The 26,012-nt window shown below is 42.9% G+C and overlaps 1 protein-coding gene across 1 annotated transcript in view; it reads right to left on the bottom strand.

Moving 5' to 3' along the window:
* Window positions 1-24,035, bottom strand: part of LOC124595996 (coatomer subunit delta) — a 118,837-nt gene extending 94,802 nt beyond the window's left edge. The window contains exons 1-3 of the mRNA XM_047134942.1: window positions 23,884-24,035; window positions 22,634-22,673; window positions 2,720-2,943 (exon numbers count right to left, since the gene is read on the bottom strand). Of these exons, the coding sequence (XP_046990898.1) occupies window positions 2,720-2,943; window positions 22,634-22,673; window positions 23,884-23,886 (267 nt within the window). The 5' untranslated portion in view covers window positions 23,887-24,035. The remainder of the gene's footprint in view (window positions 1-2,719; window positions 2,944-22,633; window positions 22,674-23,883) is intronic.
* Between the last annotated feature and the right edge of the window lie 1,977 nt (window positions 24,036-26,012).

Raw genomic sequence — 26,012 nt, 5'->3', positions numbered from 1 at the left:
CAGGCTGAATTTGTATCCTCTATACTTCTGACATCATTGGTTATTTTAATGCTCAGATGAGAAAACTTGTCTTCTAATACTACTACCCAGCAGCAGCAGCAGCAGCAGCAGCAGCAGCAGTAAGAATACTTGCAAATTAAAAGGTCACAATGACAGCTAAAAGGGATGCTCTGGTACATAGTGGTAATCTGCCCCAACATACAGGGTGAACCAGAAGTCCAGTGACAAACTTTCAGAGATTGTTTAGGGATTTCCTCTGAGTATTTCAGTGTAAGGGTCCCATGGTTTCCGGCAGATTGTTATAGGTTCATTGCATTTAGTTTTTTTTCTTGCCCCAACTGCCTTTTATCTTAACTGTACGGAAAACAGTGCACAACAGTGCAAATTTCAACAGTATAAGCATGAGTCTTTTGTTTCGAAAGACTCTTTCCTTCTCATCCTGTCTGGTAAGTCTCCCATGACCATGGGTTCTGGACAACACTTCCGAACCCTCCATTTCCTAAACACTGCCAGTCCTTTTCCTTTGCCACCTCTTCCTTTCCTTTCAACACGTCTGCCCAAAAGAAGCCACTGGCTCTTAAAGCTTGCAAATTTCAATACCTTCACATGTATGCACTGCTGCTGTTTCTTGGTGAGTATATTTTTTACTTATTCAATTACATTATACATATTTTAGCAGTAATTCACCTTTGATATAATTACGAGGTGTAGCGGTATGAAATCAGCGTTAAGATACAAATGTGTCGATAAGGAACATTTGTTGTGAACGAGCCTTAATTTTTTTTGTTTGGTTGGTATGACATCTGTCACAGATATTTAGTACACATCAAGTCATGGAACAAACATCATCATATGTTTTCATCATGCTAACAATGTCGAATTTTGTACCAGAAAGTGATGATTTGCGGAAAACATTAATTTTTTGTTTTCAATCGAAAAAAAGTGCTGCAGAGTCGCATCGAATGCTTGTCGCAGCATATGATGATCATGCTCTATCAGAAGCAACACGCAAAAGATGGTTTCAACGGTTCAGAAACAATGATTTTGATGTAAGAAATGAAAAACATGGAAGACCACCGAAAAAGTTCGAAGATTCCGAAATGCAAGCAATACTGGATGAAGATGATACTTTGAGTCAAAAGCAAATGGCATCAAGGAAAATATGTTATGTGGACATGTGTCCGGAAATGCTTACTTTCCACGTTAGAGCTCATATGCTAAATGTTGCACAACGAACAATTTCTGGCCGTTTGAAAGCTATGGGAAAGATCCAAAAGTGTGGAAAATGGGTGCCACATGAACTGAATGAAAGACAGATGAACAACCGAAAAACCATTTGTCAAATTTTGCTTCAAAGACATGAAAGAAAATCAATTTTGCATCAAATTGTTACTGGCAATGAAAAATGGATTTATTTTAAGAATCCTAAACGGGAAAAATCATGGGTTAATCCGGGACAACTATCAACATCGACTGCAAAACCAGATTGATTCAGCAAGAAGACAATGAATGCTCTGTGTTTGGTGGGATCAGAAAGGTATGGTGTATCACGAGCTTCTAAAACCCAGTGAAACTGTGAATACTAATTGCTACAGACAACAAATGATCAATCTGAACTATGCATTGATCGAAAAACGACCAGAATGGGCCAGAAGACATGGCAAAGTAAGTTTTTTACACGACACTGCACCTGCACACAAAGCAAAACTGATTCAGGATACAATCAAAACACTTGTCTGGGAGCTGCTACCCCACCCGCCATATTCACCAGACTTGGCCCCTTCTGACTACCATTTGTTTTCATCAATGGGACACGCATTGGCTGAGGAACACTTCGATTCCTAGGAAGAAGTCGAAAATTGGGTGCCTGATTGGTTTGCTTCAAAAGACGAACATGTCTATTGGCGTGGTGTCCACAAATTGGCAGAAAGGTGGTCAAAATATATAGAAAGCAATGGTCAGTACCCTGAATAAAATGTTTTTACTTTTCAATTCAAAATTAGTGTTTTATTTTCACAAAAAAACGCTCATTTCATACTGGTACACCTGGTACATTATTTTGCAGGAAACCAGCTCATCAAATCTCCTTTGTTTTAAGGGTGATAGTGATCTCAGTCAGTCCAGCCACACCTTTAAAACTGTGTTGGTTTGATGTTGGGACCCATAACCGCACCAATGAGGAGCTATGGTAAGACACATCTACCTAAACAGAGCCTTACTTGTATGGGAAAGCCTGATACTTGAAGTGGTGCTGCAGGTGCACCAGAGGTTGCCCATTATTGTCATCCCATCAATGTCCAACTCGTGTGCAATTAGTCCAGTCCTTATGATCCACATGGTTAAGCCAAGTCCCTGTTTCCATACACACGCTGTTCTACTATCACACCCAGTGGTGATTGCTGAAACATTTCCAGAGCTTACAGAACTACAGGACTGGCAATGCTGACTTAACCTCAGCTTGGGGTCTCAAGTGTTGACATGTCTGTACCCAGCCATTCCTGGCTGAGTACCCTGGGCACTGAGGAGTTGTGATTTACAGCTATTTTACTCCGAGTTTATTTCTTTCATGGCAGTAATATACGATATTTTGCTCGGTAGCTTCTGTATAGTTTTCCATTAATATACTGCCACCTCTCTTCAAGCTTTCTCATAAAAGAACAAAAAGTAGCTATAGCATATTCAAACTCCCCTAACGACACAGATAAAAACAAATACTGACCACTCTGGAGAATAGACGAAGTGTCTCAAGGTCTTCCAGGATGTTACTGGCTTTTGTGGTAATGAGTAGCATGTAGAGCTTTTCCAAGGGTTGGTACACATATCGTACTGACTCAGTTTCAACAAAGGTGTGTTGCTTGCCTGTTGACATCAACTTCGGAAATGCTGATAATAGGCCTTCAATACGTGCTTTAGTCATTTCCACAAACTGCCGGGATACCAGAGCTGAAAAATGGAAACATCAGGATAAGTGTTAGTATGCAAAAAGTACCTACAGAAATTCTAGTTTTATTAGAGCATCAGTGATATACACGAATTAGCTGCACATCACAACAACATCTTACAGTGTCATACATCACAGGTCACTAATTACAAGAATGTAAGTGCACCTATTCTGTTACACCTTTATATGCATTTTGTAAAAAAAAATATTCATTTTAAATATTATAAGAAGCGTGTTTATGTTGTTTAGTGTTTTATTTAAAGAAACTATCATATAAATACATCAAAAAATTTAAAAGATAGGATTAAATTCTGAAGACAAATGGTGTGTGTGTGTGTGTGTGTGTGTGTGTGTGTGTGTGTGTTTAGTCAGATCTCTACCAATCCACATCAGCAAAACAATGGGCAAAAGACATACACACAAGTACACCCTCTTTTCTGACAATAGCTTGTGTGCAACGCAACTAAATACAATGATACACCAGTTGCCACTGACATTAGACAAGGCTTAAAACTGCAGATGAGACAAGAATGTTGAAGATCTGCAGAAAGAAGGAGTAAACTGAATAAGAGCAAAAGGAAAGGAAAGGAAAAAGAAGATAGTGACAGTAGGTTGCATACATCACACATTTCAGAAGAGCTGGATATCATATGATAAGAACAAGGGTTAAGGAAAGGTTCATGAGATAATAAGGATTGTTCTGTGCTGCCAAGAGAACATCTGGGCCAGCATGGGATGCCTCGTCTGTTGGGACTGTGACCAATCATCTCGAAAGATCCAGACAAGTGCAGAGTCCTTGGGCACTCCAATGTCAGGCAGTAAATGGTGCCCCACTGAAATGGCAGTCAGGTTGGGAAAGAAGGCCAGTGTACACTTGGAAGGTTTGCTGGTTGGGTTTCATTGGAGATGTGGAACTGATTGTCATCCTCTGATTTGAGCTGAGTGGAGAGCTTAAAACAGAGACTCTGATGATTCTTTAAAGATCTAGGATGCAGATACATCAATTCCACCTTTAGTTGGATAACTGTAGGACACCCTCCCATACAATGTCAGGCATGCACTACACACAGAAAGCAACTACAAGATAGCAGGATACATGTGGTGTGTACATGGTTTTTTATGTAGAGTAACCTTTGACCTTTGCGCACACACAATTAATTATTTACTGATTTGTAAAATAAGTTAACGACAGGAGCAGCCATAAATAGAACCCAGAAATAGGCCTGTTTATAAACAGCAATAATGCCAGCATTGTATTAGAAAAGGAAAGCAATGAAAATTTAAATCCAGGCTGAAATGTATATTGTGGAGACTGGCCGGACAGCAGTGAAAGAGGCGTGTCTATAGCCAAAAACAATAAATACAATAATATCTAATGAAGTTAGAACAGATCCTGTACGTGATATAATTAGATGAATATAAATGTTAAAGGTGATCGTACACGATAACCAGATGTTCTAAGAAACTGCCTGCCTGGAGAGTAGTGGCAGAATGTTTCTGAGCAAGCTTGGAGAAGTTGGCATTTTATAGTATTGGGGGTAAGATTTCAACTTACCAGCTACTGACTGGGAGATTCAATTCATAAGATAGGTTCTAGATACATGGATTCGTATGGTATTGGTCTAATTGCTCTATCCAAAAATTTCCTGCAGCAGTTAGATCTTACAGCTCCTGGTAACAAAAAGGCTCAAATTTTTAGATTCAGTTAACACAGAGCAGGAAATCAGTAACCTTACGGCAGATATAAAATTTGCAACACAATTAAAGGATCACTTTTCAAAACACCATAATTATCACCCACTGCAACACAAGTTTGAAATTAGGCTCAAAGGTGCATACAACATACTTCTGTAATGCTGCAAAAGGGTAATGCCCTGCGACATCATCCTCAGACTTGGTCATGGTTCGAACAGCAAGGTGTTGATGCATGCGAAGAAAAGGCCACAGCTCAGGATGTCACATTGGAAACCAAATTTCACCACAATTCTGTACACCACCACCATGGATGTGTCACATGGGAAGGTCGTTGCACCCCGTCTTAACCACATTTCACCCCTTCTTTTGAAACCTCCCTGATGGAGGTCAAAACCAAGATGTGCAGTGCTGAAATAACACGGTTTTCTTATGGGTGTCCAAGTAAAACACGTCAGACACTCCACTGCTCAGAACTGATATGAAAAGGCCTTAGGGGGAGACATAGAGGGCATCAATGATACTATCCCTTTCCTTTGGGTGTTGATTCCCACATATTTTGTGGTCGAAAATGAAAGTTTTCAGTGTGATGAACAACAGGACTATGTTCTTGGCAACATTTGACACTGAGACACCCACCACATGATTCAATCCTTTTCTAAGGATATTGTGTGCTAGTAATCTCACTGCATGTGATTGCACCCCTCTGGAGCGCAATACAATCACAATTCTTGCTCTTATGTGTACAGTGTGAAACAATACAATCAAAATTCTTGTTCTTGCACGTACAGGGTGAAACCATTACAGCTGTTCAAAACCATTTGACAAAATTTGAACACAGTCTGAAGCAACAAGGGGTGCTAATGCTTTTTCAGCCCTCCTGTGGTGTGATCACGAAAGGGTGCAACACTGACACAACTGAATAAAATGGCAAGGACACCCTATAAGAATCAGAGATGTGTGTCCTAGGCACCTGCAGGTGTGATACACAGCTGCTCTTCCATCTGCTAGTAGGCCATATGGAATCAGAGAAGTGTCAAATGGGTTGCTCACCTGCAAGTGCCTATGACTTCGTCACAGGTCACCTCTGTACAAGCACATCTTTAAAGAGCTCAACAAATTTGAGCAGGTGGCACCAAGGGTCCCCATTTTATTCACGCATGTGTAAATGTTACATCCCTCTGTAATTAGGCAACAGGAGGGCACGAAACAAGTGGGCTAAAAAAGCTTAAGCACAGTTTGCTGCTTCAGATCGCATTCAAATTTTGTTGAATGGTTTTGAATAGTCCCTACAGGTTCCAACCTGTGAACCAGAGCAAAACTTGTGGCCGCAATGCACTCCAAATGGGCATGATCACATTCAAAGGAGTTGCTGCCTGACGACGTACTTGGAGAAGGGTTGAGTCATCGGACGGGTGTCAGCAGCATCAAACGTTGTCAAGAATGTCATCCTTTTGTTCACCGCAGTGCGTACTGTCGTTTTTGATTGAAAATGTTTGGAATTGGTGCCCCAAGGAAAAGGTTGGTATAAATGATGCCCTTTATGCCACTTCCTATGGTTTTTTTTGTGTTTACTCTGAACGGTAGTATGTTTGACACTTTTTCTCATTGTTTGACACATCTATGATGGTACTGCACAGAATTATGGTGAAATTTGGTGCCAATGTGACATCATTAACCCACCATACACATCACATGTACTTCTGACCTGTGGTCATTTTCGCATGTGTCAGTACTGTACTGTTTGAAGCATCGCCAAGCCCAAGTGGCATCACAGGGCACCACACTTTTGTACCATTATGTAGGAATGTAGAACCAAATTTCACTGATGTGTCACACTGGCAAACAATTATGGGATTTCAAAAAAGTGATCCTCCAACTGCGTTGCACAGTGTAGCATCACTGTGTGTGTCAGTAGTAGTGTTGAGAAAGATGGGAAGATATTTCATCTTAGAAAATGAAACAAACGGTTTTCAGTCAACATCAAACATTGATCTCTGACAATAAAAATGTTGATTACATCTGTGCAAAATTCAAGACAATATGTCTCAGAGGAGGTATGTGCTGAGCAACATTGTGAGGGATGGGAAAGATGCACAATGGTTAAACAGCAGTATTCAGAATGTTGCTCCAAGAGCAAAAATAACTTCAACACCAATTTAAACATAGCCAAAGCCTTTTTGACAAAGAAAATGAAGTGAAAATGATAATGTACAGTAATGTATGAAGTGTTCAATGAATTCTAAAATAAAATTCCTTTCAATCTCACAAAAAACTTCTATTAAGTTGTGTTCTTCTGTTAAGTTAGGAACTTGAGCAAATCTATTTATCCCATCACTAAGTTATCACACTGGCATAGGAAAAGAGGATGACACAGACAAGGCAAAAATACTTAATTCTATTTTCCAAAATTATTTACCTGAGAAAAACTACATTACAATTTCTTCTTTTAACTGTCTATTGTGATAAGTGACAGCGAGACAGAAAATCAATTAAAATTGCTCAATAGAGAGAAGACGACTAGGCTTTATGGTTGGTTGGTTTGGGGGATTAAAGGGACCAGACTGCCATGGTCATCGGTCCCTTTTTTCAAAGACAAAGAACACCCACAGAGAATAAAAACAAGGAACAGAAGAGATCACAGACGATACAGAACAAGAGATACTGAGACAAAGACAAGACAAAACAAACTAAAACCACACAGAGTGTGACGGTGGTTGGCCGACCATAGACCTAAAAAAGGAAAGGCCAACCACTTAGAAACACATTAAAAAAATCAGTGTAAAAGCATAGGCCAAAGGCCACAATCAACACAAAACAATAAAATAAAACAGAAACACTCAGAGTAAATGATAAAATCCCCCTGCCCGAAGAAAACGTAAAACTAAGTCAGCCATAGTGGAGTCGTCTGTTAAAAGGGCAGGGAGCGTAGCAGGCAGCGCAAATGTCTGCCGGACCACAGCTAAAAGGGGGCAGGCCAGCAAAATGTGGGCCACTGTCAAAGCTGCCCCACAGCGACATAGAGGAGGGTCCTCCCGGCGCAGTAAATAACTGTGTGTCAGCCGGGAGTGGCCAATGCGGAGCCGGCAAAGAACTACTGAGTCCCTGCGAGTGGCTCGCAGGGATGACCGCCACACAGCCGTCGTCTCCTTGACAGCACGGAGTTTATTGCGCATTGGCAGTTCGCGCCATTCATCGTCCCATAGCGCCAAGATTTTGCGGCGGAAGACTGCCCGCAAATCAGTCTCTGGGAGGCCAACGTCCAGAGATGGCTGACTGGTGGCCTCTTTCGCCAGGCGGTCAACATGTTCGTTACCCGGGATACCGACATGACCGGGGGTCCACACAAAGACCACAGAGCGGCCGCAACAGGCGAGAGTATGCAGAGACTCGTGGATAGCCATTACCAAACGAGAACGAGGGAAACACTGGTCGAGAGCTCGTAAACCGCTCAGGGAATCGCTACAGATAACGAAGGACTCGCCTGAGCAGGAGCGGATATACTCTAGGGCACGAAAGATGGCAACCAGTTCAGCAGTGTAAACGCTGCAGCCATCCGGCAAGGAACGTTGTTCGGAAAGGTCCCCTAGAGTGAGCGCATATCCGACACGACCAGCAACCATCGAACCGTCAGTGTAAACAACACCAGAGCCCTGATACGTGGCCAGGATAGAATAAAAGCGGCGGCGGAAGGCCTCTGGAGGGACTGAGTCCTTAGGGCCCTGTGCCAAGTCGAGCCGAAGGCTAGGGCGACGAACACACCATGGGGGTGTATGCAAAGTAGCCCGGAAAGGAGGTGGAACAGTGAAACCCTGGAGCCCAGAGAGAAGCTCCTTGACGCGGACCGCTATTGTACAACCAGACCGGGGCCGACGTTCTGGCATACGGACAACCGACCGCGGGAACAGGAGACGATAGTTTGGATGCCCGGGCGAGCTTAGAACATGGGCAGCATAAGCGGCCAGCAAACGTTGGCGTCGGAACCGCAGCGGAGGTACACCTGCCTCCACTAGTACGCTGTCCACAGGGCTGGTGCGGAAAGCACCAGTGGCAAGGCGTATCCCGCTGTGGAGAATCGGGTCCAGCACCCGTAACGCAGATGGGGATGCTGAGCCATAAGCCAGGCTCCCATAATCCAGACGGGACTGGATTAACGCCTGGTAGAGCCGCAACAGTGTAGAGCGGTCGGCGCCCCAGTGGGTGTTGCTCAAGCATCGCAGAGCGTTTAGATGCCGCCAACACGTCTGTTTCAGCTGCCGGATATGAGGCAGCCAAGTCAACCGGGCATCGAAAACCACCCCCAAAAACCTGTGGGTCTCCACCACAGCAAGGAGTTCGTCGGCAAGATAAAGCCGCGGCTCAGGATGGACTGTTCGGCACCGGCAGAAATGCATAACGCAGGTCTTGGCTGCCGAAAACTGAAACCCATGCGCTACAGCCCAAGACTGCACCTTACGGATAGCGCCCTGTAGCTGACGTTCAACAGCTGCAATGCCAGTAGAGCTGTAATAAAGGCAGAAGTCGTCAGCATACAGGGAAGCGGAGACAGAATTTCCCACGGCCGCAGCAAGCCCGTTAATGGCTATTAAAAACAGACAGACACTTAAAACAGAGCCCTGTGGCACACCGTTCTCCTGGATGTGGGAGGAACTATACGAGGCCGCGACTTGCATGCGGAAGGTACGACACGACAGAAAATTGGGGATAAAAATCGGCAGAGGACCCCGAAGACCCCATCCATGGAGCGTAGAAAGAATGTGATGACGCCACGTCGTATCGTACGCCTTCCGCATGTCGAAAAAGACAGCGACCAGGTGCTGACGGCGGGAAAAGGCAGTACGGATGGCCGACTCCAGGCTCACCAGATTGTCGGTGGCGGAGCGGCCTTTACGGAACCCACCCTGAGATGGAGCCAGAAGGCCCCGAGACTCCAGTACCCAATGCAAGCGCCGGCTCACCATCCGTTCAAGCAACTTGCAAAGAACGTTGGTGAGGCTAATGGGACGGTAGCTGTCCACCTCCAGAGGGTTCTTTCCAGGTTTCAAAACGGGGATGACAATGCCTTCCCGCCATTGCGACGGAAACTCCCCCTCGACCCAAAGACGGTTGTAAAGATCGAGAAGGCGCCGCTGGCAGTCCACTGAAAGGCGTTTCAGCATCTGACAGTGGATGCCATCTGGCCCAGGAGCGGTATCAGGGCAAGCAGCGAGGGCACTGCGAAATTCCCACTCACTAAATGGAGCATTGTAAGATTCTGGGTGGTTGGTGCGAAACGAAAGGCTCCGACGTTCCATCCGCTCTTTAATGGAGCGGAAGGCCTGGGGGTAATTCGCAGAAGCGGAACTCATAGCAAAATGCTCTGCTAAGCGATTGGCAATGACGTCGGAGTCAGTACAAACTGCTCCATTCAGTGAGAGCGCAGGGACGCTGGCAGGTGGCCGATAGCCGTAGACGCGTCGAATCTTGGCCCAGACCTGCGAGGGAGTGACATGGAGGCCAATGGTGGACACATACCGCTCCCAGCACTCCTTCTTGCCTTGGCGGATAAGGAGGCGGGCCCGCGCACGCAGCCGTTTGAAGGCGATAAGGTGGTCGAGGGAGGGGTGTCGCTTGTGACGCTGGAGCGCCCGCCGGCGATCTTTAATCGCTTCAGCGATCTCAGGCGACCACCAAGGCACAGCCTTCCGCCGAGGGGACCCACAGGAATGGGGAATGGCAGATTCGGCGGCAGTAACGATGCCGGTGGTGACCGATTGAACCACCGCATCAATGTCATCGGTAGAGAGAGGCTCAAAAGCAGCAGTGGAGGAGAACAAGTCCCAGTCAGCCTTATTCATAGCCCATCTGCTAGGGCGCCCAGAAGAGTGGCGCTGTGGTAGTGACAAAAAGATCGGAAAATGGTCACTACCACACAGGTCGTCATGCACACTCCATTGGACAGACGGTAAGAGGCTATGGCTACAGATTGAAAGGTCAATGGCGGAGTAGGTGCCATGCGCCACACTGAAGTGTGTGAACGCACCATCATTTAACAGCGAGAGATCGAGCTGCGACAATAAATGCTCAATGATGGCGCCTCGACCTGTTGCCACTGACCCACCCCACAGAGGGTTATGAGCGTTGAAGTCGCCCAATAGCAAGAAAGGTGGCGGCAATTGGGCGACCAGTGCAGCCAGGACATGCTGCGAGACATCACCATCCGGTGGAATGTAAAGACTGCAGACGGTAACAGCCTGTGGCGTCCACACGCGTACAGCGACAGCCTCTAAAGGCGTCTGGAGAGGGACAGACTCGCTGTGCAGAGTGTGAAGGACATAAATGCAGACGCCACCAGACACCCTTTCATAAGCTGCTCGGTTCTTGTAATAACCCCGATAGCCACGGAGGGCGGGGGTTCGCATCGCCGGAAACCAAGTTTCCTGGAGAGCAATGCAGAAGAAAGGGCGAAGGCTGAGAAGTTGGCGGAGCTCAGCTAAATGGTGGAAAAAACCGCCGCAGTTCCACTGGAGGATGGTATTGTCCATGGCTGAGAAAGGCGTGAAAGGACTGGGAAGGCAATTTACGCCGCTTGTTCACTCACTGCCACCGATTCAGTACCCGGACGAGAGGCATCCATGGCGTCTGAGGGACCAGCGAGATCAAGGTCCTCAGCGGACGCTAGAATCTCGACTTCATCCTCAGACGCAGAGCGCGAAAGGTGCGGTGGGGTTGGTGCCACCGCAAGTTCTTTAGCCTTAGAGGTCTTTCTCTTGGACTTCTCTCGCTGAACCTTGGGTTTCACCGGCTGGGAAGGCTTCACCGATTCAGTCTCCGGGACAGAGGAGGATCGTGAAGCCCTACGCCCGGCTGCTGGTGAGGACTTATGCCACTGGTGGCCGTCATCCTTCCCGCTGGGGGAACCCTGGGAAGGGAGCATCCCAGCCGAAGAAGTTAGGCGCTTCTCCGGCTGAGAAGCGGGGACGGACGTCCCCGACGGGTGGGAGGAGGTTGCTCCTGAGGTAGGTGGTGCAGGAGCAACCGGTTGGGGAGAGCCCCCCACGGGCAAGGGGGCAGAAGGAGTCGTACTGCTTATCGAGCTGGCTGGAAGTCTCGCAACTGATGGAGCTAGCACAGTTGTTGTAGCAGCTGCATACGAAGATGTCATTCTCACAGGATGGAGTCTGTCATATTTCCGTTTGGCCTCAGTATAGGTCAGCCGGTCCAGGGTCTTATATTCCATGATTTTGCGCTCTTTCTGAAAGACTGTGCAGTCAGGCGAGCAAGGTGAATGGTGCTCCCCGCAGTTGACGCAGATGGGAGGCGGGGCACATGGAGTATCAGGATGAGACGGGCGTCCGCAATCTCGACATGTGAGGCTGGAAGTGCAGCGGGAAGACATATGGCCGAACTTCCAGCACTTGAAGCACCGCATCGGGGGAGGGATATAGGGCTTGACGTCACATCGGTAGACCATCACCTTGACCTTTTCCGGTAACGTATCACCTTCGAAGGCCAAGATGAAGGCACCGGTAGCAACCTGATTGTCCCTCGGACCCCGATGAACGCGCCGGACGAAATGAACACCTCTACGTTCTAAGTTGGCGCGCAGCTCGTCATCAGACTGCAAAAGGAGATCCCTATGGAAAATAACACCCTGGACCATATTTAAACTCTTATGTGGCGTAATAGAAACGTTAACATCCCCCAACTTGTCACAAGCAAGTAACCTGCGGGACTGGGCGGAGGATGCCGTTTGTATCAGTACTGACCCAGAGCGCATTTTAGACAAGCCCTCCACCTCCCCAAACTTGTCCTCTAAATGCTCTACAAAGAACTGAGGCTTCACAGACATGAAAGATTCCCCGTCAGCTCTGGTACAGACGAGATACCGGGGCGAGTATCTTTCGCTCTCATTCATAGCCCTTCGTTCCTCCCATGGTGTGGCCAGGGAGGGGAACAATTTGGGGTCATACACATTAGCCTTGAATTGAGCCTTGGAACGCTTAGAGACTGCTGACGGCTGGCCGCCAGCAAGAGATGATGTACCACGCTTCATTGCGGGTCATCCACCCTGATGCCACCTACTCCGACCAAGGGCCCTCCCCACGGGCGCCACCCAGCCACAGCAAAGGCCACCTGGCAGGATGGCCATTGCCGGGAGTCCTGATGCCCCAGGGAGATGGGCATCTACTCCTTGGCATACGTGGGGAGTGAACGGCGCAGGCATCAGTAGAGCGATCCCTGTGTTGTCAGGGGGCTACAACCAAGAGGGTACATGGCGGCCCCACCACAACGGACTGGCTACCGTGCTGGATCTTAGGTGCAAAATGGCCAAGGTCGTCGTCGCAGTTAAAAGAAACACTGCAGAGTGCAGCGTGGTAATCGCCCAAGAGATCGAAAACGAGCGGGACACCATTGCAACGACGAGAAAGACGGCTAAAGGTCTAATTGCACGAAGGATACAGTGCACCATGTAAGGCGCCCTTCCCCAATTGGCTCGCTCTTCGGAGTAATTTAGATAGATGGAGGTCAAACCCGAGAGGGGACCATCACATAAGGCCGAAACGTTTGAGACTCCTTTTAGTCGCCTCTTACGACAGGCAGGAATACCACGGGCCTATTCTAACCCCCGAACCCGCAGGGGGGTAGGCTTTATGGTTAACTATACCATTCTCATAGCATGTGCGAGAGCACTTGCTTCTCTTGTATCAATAGTCTATTGTGGGTCACTGGAGGAATGCAGTGATCCATCCAAATGACTGGAAAAGTGTGCAGGCCATTCCAGCTTCCAAAACAGTGGATGAACAGACACACATTATGGCACTACCAGACAAAAAAAAGAAAAAAAAAATGCAATACCAAGAAAGAGTTGTGCAACATCAATGACAGGTGGTAGGTGTGTTTCTAACTCTGAAAGATGATGTCTATTAAAATTTCGCACCATTTGCATATGATTGTGCTAGTAGTGCCATTACGAGGATGCAAATCAGGGTTTGCTAGAAATGGTTGTAAGCATTAGTTACCTTTGATGTTGGACATGGAGAGTTGATGTTAGTCAAAAATGCCTTTAAGGTGACAAATACACTATTACCAACATCTCACTTGAGTTTGAATGAAGTCATGTAATAGAGCTATGAGGAGCTGGATGTTCCTTCTACAATACAGCAGAAAGACTTGTCAGGAATGTAGCCACTGCACATGATTGCTGGCAGCCTGGCAGCAGTGCTCAGGAGAATGTACAGTCATAAGATGACCAAGCTCCAGATGGCCATGTGGGACTACTAAGAGGGAAGACCACCTTGTTCAGTGAGTGGCTCTGGTGCACTGTACTGAATCTGCAGCAGCAATTTGAGCAGCAGTTGAAACCACAGTGACACAACAAACTGTTCCAGATCTGTTACTTTAAGGGTAGCTCTGAGCCAGATGCCCCTTTGCGGGCATTCCACTGACCCCAAAGCATCGCCATTTGCAACTACAGGAATGTCAAGTGAGAGCTCACTAGAGGAGAGAGTGGAGGTATGTTGTGTTGTCTGATGAAAGCTAATTCTGCCTCGGGTGCCAGTGAAGGTCCTGTGTTGGTTAGGAGCAAGCCAGTTGTGTACCTGCAACCAACCTATCTGCGTGCTAGACACACTGGACCTACACCTAGAGTTATGGTCTGGAATGTCATTTCGTATGACAGCAGGAAAACTCTTGAGGTTATCCCACACATCGTGATTGCAAATCTGTACATAAATCTGGCAATTCAACCTGTTGTGCTGCCATTCATAAACAGCACTCCACGAGTTATTTTCTAAAAGGATAATGCTCAAACTAAGGACTGCTGTTGTAACCTAACATGCTCCACAGGGTGTCAACATGTTGCCTTGGCCTGCTTGATCACAAAATATGTCTCCAATTGACCACATATGAAACATCAGATGACAACTTCAGTGTCATCCACAACCAGCATTAACCGTCCCTGTGTTGATCGATTAGGTGCAACAGGCACGGAGCCCCATCCCACACAACACAGTGTATGCACATTTGTATGCTTGCATTCAACATTCTGGCAGTTACACTAATTATTAATTAACCAACATTTGACATTTGCAATGGCTTACCTCGCACATACATTATCCTGTGATCTTGCAATGTTAATCACTCAAATATGTTACTTAACAAATGTATTCTCGAAATTTATTTTTTTGTGTTGCGATTTTTTCTTCTGTCAGTGTATTTGCCTGCACTGCTTATGTTACTCTGTCGCCACATTCTGTAATATGTTTTATGATTTTAGTGGTAATTGAATCTCTGCTCTCCAAGAATCAACATGAATTCCACAAACAACAGTCTCAGAAGCCCTAGTTTGTTCTATTCTGCCATGAGACCCAATAGGCAACAGATGTTCTTGCAGAGGTTGATGCAATATTCTTTAACTTCTGGAAGGCATTCGATGCAGTTTTGCACTATCTCTTGACAAGGAAAAACCGAAGGACATAACATCAGACTAGCTTTGTTATGATTGGATTAAAGTGTCTAAAAAATACAATGCAACATGTCTTTCTTAACAGAGAGGAATCTTGTGATGTAAAAATATCTGTGGGTGTATGAAGGGAGTTTACAACAATACAAATGACTTACAGGGCAACATCAGAAGTGCCTTGAGGCTGTTGACAGGTGATGCAGTTGCATACAAAGAAGTTTCAACACTGGAAAAGTTTAGAAATATGCAGGTAGACTTACAGAGGATTGACAATTGGTGCAGTGGCTGACAGATGACTCTCAATATACACAAATATAACACAGTGCATAAATAGACAGACACACCAACTTTTGTTTAATTACTAAGTTGTCAAACATCAATGGAAAGAGTCCCATCCATTCAATATCTGAAAGTACATATATAGAGCACTTTAAAGTGGAAGAACTATATCTACCTAGTAGTTGGAGTTTCACTCAAGGAACCCTTAGGAAGCGAAATCCATCCACGAAAGAGGTACCTTACAAAACAGTTGTCTGACAATACTTGAGCATTGCTCTTCAGTATAGAATGATTACAAGGTGGGTTCCTAAGAAGAGCAGTGCTGATCATAGGTTCATTTAGTACACAGGACAGCATCACATAGATGCTCGTCCAATTTCAGTAGTCGATGCTACAAGATAAGATGTTTTCACTGTGCATTATAGGCTCTACTACTAAAATTCTTATAGTGTGTGTTCCTAAAAAAAATCAACTAACATTTTGCTCCCTCCCATATACACTGCCTGACAAAAAGTTAAGCTCCCAGAAAACATGGTCAGATAACAATGTAACATCATACAAACACCCATCATTGGGCAGTATGTAAATGGTTTACAGTTGCACTTCTCTGTGACAGGTAGAACGACCACTAGAACACATGAGTGCATTAGTGATGTTCATGTTTGTTGTTGTTTACAGGCCTGGCCGTTTATTTTACAAGGGATGTGAACTGAATCAGCTCTTGAATTTTCACTGTGAAGGACACAGTGATGCTGCATGCTTCTGTGAGAAAGCATTATCAGCATTTGATAGGTCTCCATTTGGCCAGCTGATCAACTGATGCAATGTACAGATTTGTGGAGCATCCAAGAACAAGTATTCAACGCCCTGCTACATGCTCCATCATCCCTCACCCTTGGTTAGACACTAGCAGCAACCAGTAAAAGAGTTACCACCTCATGTGTAGGCTGCTGCTGTTAACACGGTAACACAAATGGCTGCATTCAGAATAGTGCCGTGGCCGGGAAACACACACTGCTGATGAATGGCATCACTGTGTTCAGTGATGGACAGTAGTCTCACACTACACCTGATCACCATTGTTGGCGAATATGGTGGTGTCCTAGGAAGAGGTTCTACTCTTCCGATGTGTACAAAAAGGACAGCGGAATTACTCCTGGCATCATGGTGTGGAGAGACATTGGGTATGCCTTTAGGTCACAACAGATAGTGTTTGTGGGAACTCTGATGGTGTAACAGTATGTCATGGCCTGCATCCCCATATGTTAACTCTCATGGGACAGTAACGTGGTGCTGTTTTCAACAGGACAATGATTGTCCACACATTTTATGTACCTCTATGAACTGTCTATATGATGTTTATATACTCCTGTGGCCAGCAAGATCTGCAGATCTGTTCCTGATAGAACATGTGTGGAACCAGCTTGTATGTCGTCTCTATCGCACTGCCAGTATGCAGGATATGAAGGACCAGCTGTCAGGCAGCTTGCTTCAAGAGAGAATAAAATAACTATCACACTCTTGCCAAATGAATCCACACTTGCATAATGGTATGTGAACTCATACTGCCAAGCTCTACGTAAATCTGACTTAATTTTGTAATTACTGAAATAACATCACATACTCTTTCATCCTGCGAAGTTTAATTTTATTTCCTCCTGCCCGTCTGGGTGCTTCACTTTTTTTGTTGGGCAGTGTGTATCTTACAGAAAAACCATGAAGGTAAAATTACAGAGATTTACACTTCTTGAAAGCTTACCAAAAATCTTTCTACTCATCAACCATGTCGAACAGGAAAGAGGGGCGGTGACAGTAGTATGTGCAGTACCCTCCACCATACACAATAAGGTAGTCTGCAGAGTATAGATGTAGATGTAAATGTGTTGACGCACACATCTCATTTGTTTCCTGAATGCTCTATTATGCTGTCTTATTTTGTCTTTATTACTGATTTGGAGTCCTCAATGACTTCTTAACTAGTACTTAGCAGTTTCATTTCCTCGAACGCTTTCCCCACTAATTCCATCAGTTATTATATGTCTATCAATGTCTCCCTCTCCCCAACTCCATTCCCAGATATACATATCACTGCATCCAGACAAACATAAAACAGGAAACACTACTTAACATTTATCAATTCTGAGCGGAAAAGTAAAAACATGTTGTTGAGTGATAAAATCTACATCTATACTTTGCAAGCACTGAAATGTATGACAGAGGGTGCTTCAAATTTTACCACATATTAGGGTTTCTTCACTGTTTCATTCACCTATAGGCCCACAATGTTGGAAGAATGACTGCTTAAATGCCTCCATGTGTGCTGTGATTAATCTAATATTGTCTTTACTGTCCCTATTGTGGCAATATAAATGGGGTTGTAGTAACTTCTACATTCCTCATTAAACACTAGTTCTTGAACCTTTCTAAATACATGCTTTTAAAGAGTAGCTGGCATCCTTCTTCAGGATTGTCAGCACCTCTATGAGGTTCTCCAAAGGATAAAAAAAACTGTAGCCATTCATGTTACCCTTCTTCAAATACATTCAATATCCACTGTTTGTCCTAGTTGGTATAGGATTCACACACTTTACAAATATTGTGGAGTGGGTTGCACAAATTTTTTGCAAGCAATCTCCTGTGTCACAATGTTACACATGAGATCATCATCTTCCTTATACTGTTTGACACCAGAACGATTAGGGCTGATTGTGTTGCCAAAGATTATTGTCATGTTATACATTGGTGGGAAAAAATCACAACACCAAAAAATAATTAATGTAGATAAAGGAATTTCAAGAAAATATTTGTCTAGGTAACATATGTAAGCGATTAACAATGAAATGGTGGCACATTACTAACCAGTGTACCGCCAGAATGTTGAATGCAAGCATGCAACCATGCATACATTGTGTTGTACAGGTGCCGGATGTCAGTCTGTGGGATGGAGTTCCATGCCTGTTACACCTGGTCAGTCAATACAGAGAAGGTTAATATGGTTGAGGACGACACTGGAATTGTCATCCAATGATATCTCATACGGGCTCACTTGGAGACAGATCTGGTGATTGAGCAGGCGAAGGCAACATGTCAACACTCTGTAGAGCAAGTTGTGTCACAGGTTACAACAGCAGTACGTGAGTGTTATCCTGTTGGAAAACTCCCCCTGGAATACTGTTCATGAATGGCAGCACAGAAGGTTGAATCACCTGATTTATGTACACACGAGGGTGGTTTGAAAAGTTCTTCGAATTGAATAGAAAAAAAGTACTTACAGCACTGAAACTTTTTTATTTTTCAGTATAGATTAACATACTCAGTATAGATTAAAGTACTTGGTCCAACAATTTCCCAGTGCATTGATGCCATCTCGAAAATGAGTTTCCTCCAAGCCTGCCATATTATTGTCAACTCTGGCTATCAATTCTTTGTTTGAAGTGAATCTCCATCCGCCAAGAAAAATTTTCAGTTTTGGAAAGAGATGGAAGTCTGACAGAGCCATATCATAAGATGGATGTGGCAACAATTCATACCTTAGTTCGTTAGTTCCGATATGCCCATTCTTATGCATTTTTGATCCAGCATTAAGTCACGGCAACCATCTTGCAGATAATTTTTTCCACTTCTAATTCTTCAGTTAAAATGTGATATACTCTTTCAGATGACATGTGGCAAGCGTGAGCAGTTTCACACACTTTCAATTAGCAATCCACCATGACCATTGTGTGCATTTTTGCAATGATTTCTGGAGTGGTGACACATCTTGGCTGACCACTGCACAGATCATCATCTAAGCACTGCAGACCAAATTTAAATTCACTTGTCCACTTGGCAACAGTTGAACATGAAGAAGCAGAGTCCCCCAGTGTATTCTGGAAATCGGCATGAATGTCCTTTGCTTTCATACCTTTCTTTACAAAGTACTTAGTAACTGCTCAAATCTTGATTTTTCCATCTTTGCTAATCAATACGCGGGAACAACAGAAGCATGTCACTGCCACAGCTCTCTTCCAAGAGCACTGATGTGGCACGTGTTTACAGGCAACAGTCCAATGAATATCACGTGAACAACTCGTTGCGCTAGCACTGACCTCTCGTGGTCATTCCGAGAACATTGGCACTGTGGCAGAACAGCTTTCATCAGACAACATACCTCCACCCTGTCCTCCAATCATCTCTCACTTGACAACAGTGAAGTCGCAAATGGCAGTGGTCTGGGATCAGTGGAATGCACACTGCTGGCACTCTAGCTCGTAGCTGCCCCTGGAGTAACCAATTTGCAACAGTTTGTTGTGTCACTGTGGTGCCAACCACTGCTCAAATTGCTGCTACAGATGCAGTATGATGCACCAGAGCCATACACCTCTCAGTAAAGCCATTTGCCTCCTTGCGACCACACAGTTTCGTGATCACCGCTGCCAGCAGACACGTACAATTCCTGTCAATTCTTTCTGCAATATTGCAGAAGAAACATTCATCTTCTAGCAGCCCTATTACACAACCTCATTCAAACTCTGCAAGGTGTCAATAAATGTGTCCTTGTCTCCTTAAAGGCATTCTTCACTAACCTCAACTCACCATGTCCAATCTCAAAGGACACTAACGCTCATGACCGTCATAGTGTGTATTTAAAGCAAACCCATTTGTATCCTCATAGTGACACTACTAACACCATTCTTATGTGAATGGCATGAAATTTTAACAGATATCTTCTTTCTGATGTACAAACACGTCTACCAACTTTAGTTTATGTTGCACAGCTCCTTCTTGGTGCTGTGATTCTTTTTTCCATCAGTGTATAAGTATGTGGCCTTCTTTTACCTTGAATTGTGCCCTTTGCTATGTCAAGTTTCATTGAAATGTCAACAGTGACAGTGGATGGGCAGCATATTACACTTGTGTCCTTGCATTCCAAAGGAAGGCAAGGATGTCAGGTAAAAGCATGAAAAAGTGTTTCCAAGCAGCAGAAGGAAAGAATACAGATGTCTGTGTATTCAAATGGGTCCCATCTGGAATAAATATGATACTTAGTAAGCATAAAAAATTTGCAGCAACAGGCCTTTTTATTTCGTGTAAAACAAGAATGAAACCAAATCACAACACTTCTTACTGGTCACAAGCATCGTCTGCAACTGACTGTGATAACCAGCACCTGAGATATCTGAATGATATGAAAATTGTGAACCGAACTGGGTGTAGAACAAGGTGCATTCAGCGATTGGATTTTACTATGCCAAATGCCCTACAAACAACTTGCTGTCAATCACTTTGTTGTTCTGAGCCATGTACAAATCAATCTGAATAACGTTTGCTGCATCAAAATTATGTATTCTGTGTACAAGCCACCAAACACATTTCTTCACTAGTTATATGTATAAATATCACCATATTGAAGTTGCAACACCAAGCTGAAAATGAACAATTGTAACTACAGGTTACAGAAAACAATTATTTAGCAACATTTTCATTTAGCTGTACGAGACACAAATACTTTATATTAACATATGATGACGTAAAATAAAATTCTATTTGATGTATTAATGGTATGTGCTTGCCTTCTTCCAACTTGTGATAAAGCTTAACCTTTGAACTGTAAGGGAAATGCACGTTTAACACTGAACCCAAACTGCTACACAATTTGGCATTTTTGTTTACACAAGTTATTGCCAATGGTAAAAATAACAAACCATATAAAATCCTACATGATTCAAACTGCAATCTTTTGAACTTTAAGCCTAAAACTTCTGGCAACAAGTAAACCATTAGAACCCAAACAGGATATAAGCATATAACCAAGAAATTAAACACTATGACTCAGCTTCCAAACTTACATTCTTCAAGGGCAACTCCTACACTGTAATTCTTAAAAGCTGATCTAGGGATCTACGGCAGGAGCAATCAAATACAAATGTTGAAGACACTGAAGTTGACCATACTGTGCTGGTAACAAACTATGAAACTGGGCAGTCAACTTCAGCTTTGGCCAGAGATTGGTGGTGGATAGCATTTCATGTACAAAGATCCTGCAAAATTGGCACATGACAAGACTGATTCCACAGGTGGTTTGGTCTCTAATGGGACAGGACATATTGTAACAGAGCTAGAATGTAGTAGGTGCATTAGTGGGACATATTTTGCACCAATGTTTTTTACACAGATATTAACAGTACAGCAAGTCCCTTTTGCAGTAATTAACAATTGTTAGCAACATTTATTACATTCACAAGAAGTTGTGAAAACAGATGATATAATTCAACATAAATTTTGCTCCACTATTCACTCATTATAAAGTGTTCTAAGTGTTGTGACAGGGTAAGTAGTGAAGAATAAGAAACAACCTGTTAGCTTTAACTAGTGACGGAAACAACAACTCAACAGCATAGCAGGACCTACATAAACATTATGGCAACTAAGACGTCATACAACTGAGAGTATCTTAACTATCACAGTGAGAGAATATGGAGGTCATGTGGGAGGACATTCTTATTATTGTCTTCAAGAATATTAAAACTTGAAAATATCATGCCAAGCGAGAAAAATATGGATTTCCAGCATAGCTATAACTACAGAATACACACTATATAAAAGAGAAAGAGATTATTTACATGAAACATTCAGTGGCTTCACCAACTGACAACCACAATGTCTCTTTCCAAACAAACCTAGACCTCAGATCATGCTTCAGATAAGGTTGTCAGTGATGACAGTGACATCACTAGTCACATCAGAATGGTAATACTGTTAATTTCACCCCACACTCATGGCAGTGCAGCTTAGAAAGCTTGCAGTAGGAACTGTGGTAGAGACTAGATGTCACATTTTAAAAATCACCATAACATTGGGTGTCGCTAGATACTCATCATAAGGGTAATCTGAAGAATTCAAATCCAGTTTGCAAACAGGTGACTAGCACATGAAAAGTAATTCTTGCAAGACACAAAATTTTCGCTTTATCCTCCTGATATTATAGCCTTCTTCCTCCTGTATAAGTCACATGGCCCTCTTCTGGTCAAACAGTTCTGTAACACATTCTTGTTACTTATCAGACATTAGTTACCACCTATATTTTCCTTACATACATTACAGCAGTCTAATACAATTAATAAAGTGTGAGACTTCATTACTACTGTACAAGTAAGGAGTATTAAATAAATCTCAAACTGAAGCAAAGTGTTGGCAATTCATTTCAAGGGCTGTATTGAAAGAAAGAAAGAAAGAAAGAAAGAAAGAAAGAGAGAGAGAGAGAGAGAGAGAGAGAGAGAAATTGCACAAATACTTACTCTTCCCCGCTTTTGTGCAAACTGCTGCTGCTATGAGTACCTACAACAAAGAGTTCAACAAACATTCAAATATTCCATTGATAAATAAACATACAGTTTAAATTTAATACACACATACAGTTTTGGTGAGGAGGGAAATAAAACTACAGTCAATCCTACTTGTGAAAAGAAACCAAATGTCAATTTTAGAAAATTTTAATTTTCCAACATTACTCACATTAAAAAGTGATTACAGCTCAAAAACGCTATTACCATTAGTGACAGTTACATGTTTTTACAAATATACCAGTGCTCACAATATTGCATATTTTACCTTCACTTACAATGGTAAAGCTAAACATGAACAATCAGAAGGTAAAATATATTTTACTACTTTTAAACTCCTCATAAAGTCAAACATTCTGTCACTAGCATTTGCAGTAAATATATGATATTTGTGGTGTGTGTGCTACCTATTGCTGAAATGGACGCTATAAAGTTTTACTAACCATATCACTCTACACTGTTTCCCATAATTCAATTTTATTCGTAATCCTATTGCATGTATTGTGTTAGGAGCAACTTTTTGGGGAGAGTTCTATCCTACGCTATATTCAATGTAACTCTCACCTGAAGGGCATAAAAGAAATAAACATATTAGCTAATCTATTGTTACTGACAATTCTTTGCAATTCTCATCACTTCTACCACATTACTTAACCCTACGAAATATGAAACAAATAGACAACACTGTGTTGGCGAATTTAAGAAATTAACTTACATAACGAACGATCTCTTACGTTGTGTACAGGCACTATGATGTAGTATTACTGTTGTTATATAGTTTTACAGGCTGCTGGGCTTCAGGTCACACTGAGTAAATAAACAACACAATACCACCGAACATTTGTTATTTCTTTCTGATGTACAGCTCTGCCATAAATTCCCCATGCACACAGAGTTACTATCGTAGTAATTTATGCTGAATATAAAACTGTCTGACAAACTACGGTATAGCTATACAACACCAGTAAACACATACACACATAACCTTACTTCATAATGTACAGTTCCCCGTTTCATGAACTACGTTATTTTAATTTGTTTCCAAACAGCACAAAAGTAACTTTAGTTTTTTTTAAGTATTCTTTTAAACCGAGTTACACGGAATATTTTTTAAGAACTATACTTATAACTTAGGTTAACCCTGCTTTTGTATCACACACCATTCCACAGAAAAAATTGTTGTGAATTCAAAAAACCATATTTACCATTGTAAAAATTAGTATTGATGGCGTAAACAAATTTAATCACGCCTGTTTCCGACTTTCAGCAAAACACCGCCACCAACATGCCAGCTGGTGACGTGGGACTGAAGTTGTCAGCAGAGACTCGAGCGTTCAAAACAATGTGTTCTCGCTAATCTTAATTTTCAGGTAGGGCACTTACAAAACAAAACATAATATATTTACAGTAACTACATATTTATTCTCGTTCTAAAAGTCCCAGGACAGCATGAATTGCTTCCAATGAATAATGAGAAATCGTTACACGTTAGTTAATTGCTATCATCGTCCTTCCTTACTGTCGCTCATATTGAATACCCACAAATATCGTCTGTCTTTTCCATATTTTCCTTATTTGCATTTGATAAATCGGATGAATTGCGGTTTATATAGGAAGCAAACAAATATCGGCATGTGTCAGCCAGCAACCGGCCAACTGAACCAGTTCACCGAATAAATTTGTCTTCTCCCGTTAAGTTCATCATATCGTTTCGAAATTGAGTTATTAGGAAAAACACCCAGTTGTTGCACAGACGGCGATAGAGGATGTCACTTTAAGCGTTCATAATCGGTCTCTCGGATTTCCCCGACCACATCCGTCCAAAAATAAACGTAGACTTCGCAAAATATTTGTTTATTGTTGTTTTTTAGTAACGTATTTAAGTTTAGGACTGAATTTTGGTAGCAGCGTTTCCCGCTAGCTGGCAAACTGATTCTGAAATTTGTCTTGTGAGCCGTTTTGTGGAAACCTCTAAGTAATCGTTTCAGTCCTCTGATGTAACGCGCTACATCTCCTTGCCTCCTTGTGCCCACCAACATTCTTCATCAAACTGATTAGACAAGTTTTTGATTTTCTAGAATTTTCTGGGATAATATTGGAACTTGACTGCTGTACGTCTCCTCCTGTACCGATACTCTCCAAATTCTCAATTTTTCTATGCGCTTTTTGTTCACTTAAGGAAGTTTACTGTATTCATTTCTTGCTTATTTTGTAAATGATTCATGCATATTAATCGATGCGATCAATTCTTTTTGTTTGTCTGAGGAATGCATTAAGTATGCTGAGACCATAAAACCCAGCTGCAGTGTCTAAAACAGATACTGCAGTGTCTGTAGTGCCTGCAATCTCAACGAATTCAAAAATGGGTGTGAGACAAGAGAAATGCTGTAAGCCATCGAAGCTATTGAAACAACTACCGCATTAAAATTATATACAAGGTGACATAGACGTGTGATATTAATTTCTGTCACCATTGTTCTAAGTACACCGTGTCCAAGCTTTAAGATGTACAATAATTTAACTAACTTTACATGGGCTTTACAGAACAAAAGTAACTTTACTTACGGGTAAAAGCGTACGGTTCACTCATTAAAATGTCATGGGTGTAGCAGCCCACATTGTAGCTCTTAATCTGCTGGTTTTTGTTTGCTGGGAAAAAGGAGGAGTAAGTGAGGTTATTGAACTCAATAGCTTCTGTTAGTCTTCGGCTAGGATTGTACATTCGGATATTCAAATTTTTGCTGCTTGTCAGCCTAGAGTTTCAAATATTTCTGCTATGAAGTTATGACAGGAAGGTTGTGTTTTGTTGTCCTACTGACAGCAACATCGTTGGAGATAAACTATTTGGTCAGTTCAGCAAGAACAGGACCTTATCAGAAGGCCCTAAGGTGAATTAGGGAAACTAAAAAAACGTAATAGTCAGATGGGAATTTGAATTTTACTTCTCTCAAATGTATGTCTAGTGTCGTACAAAGACTTTTTATTGTTTATTTATTGGCCTGCAGATAACTTTCAAGCAGCGTAAGGTATCGTCCACAGTTAAATACATACAGTATGATACGTTGTATCTGTTTAAATACTCTTACATAATAGCATAATTACACATTTATGCAGGGCTAGACACTCCCCAACTAAATATATAGTACATAAATTTGGGTATATGTTAAATTTAGTTACATTGTTCTTAATTACTGTACACGCATTCTCAAGAACAACTGGGACAGAAACTTTGTTTGTAATTAAATTCATCAACAGGATAGAACTTATTAATATCCCACTTATTAACATCCCACTGTCTCATCCTGTTTGGTACTTTATTAATAAAAAATTTCCT

Source organism: Schistocerca americana, chromosome 2 (genome assembly GCF_021461395.2).
Source record: "Schistocerca americana isolate TAMUIC-IGC-003095 chromosome 2, iqSchAmer2.1, whole genome shotgun sequence".
NCBI classification, from domain to species: Eukaryota; Metazoa; Arthropoda; class Insecta; order Orthoptera; family Acrididae; genus Schistocerca; species Schistocerca americana.
Note: the sequence above shows the minus strand (reverse complement) of the source record. Positions and strands in the feature narration are given on the sequence as shown.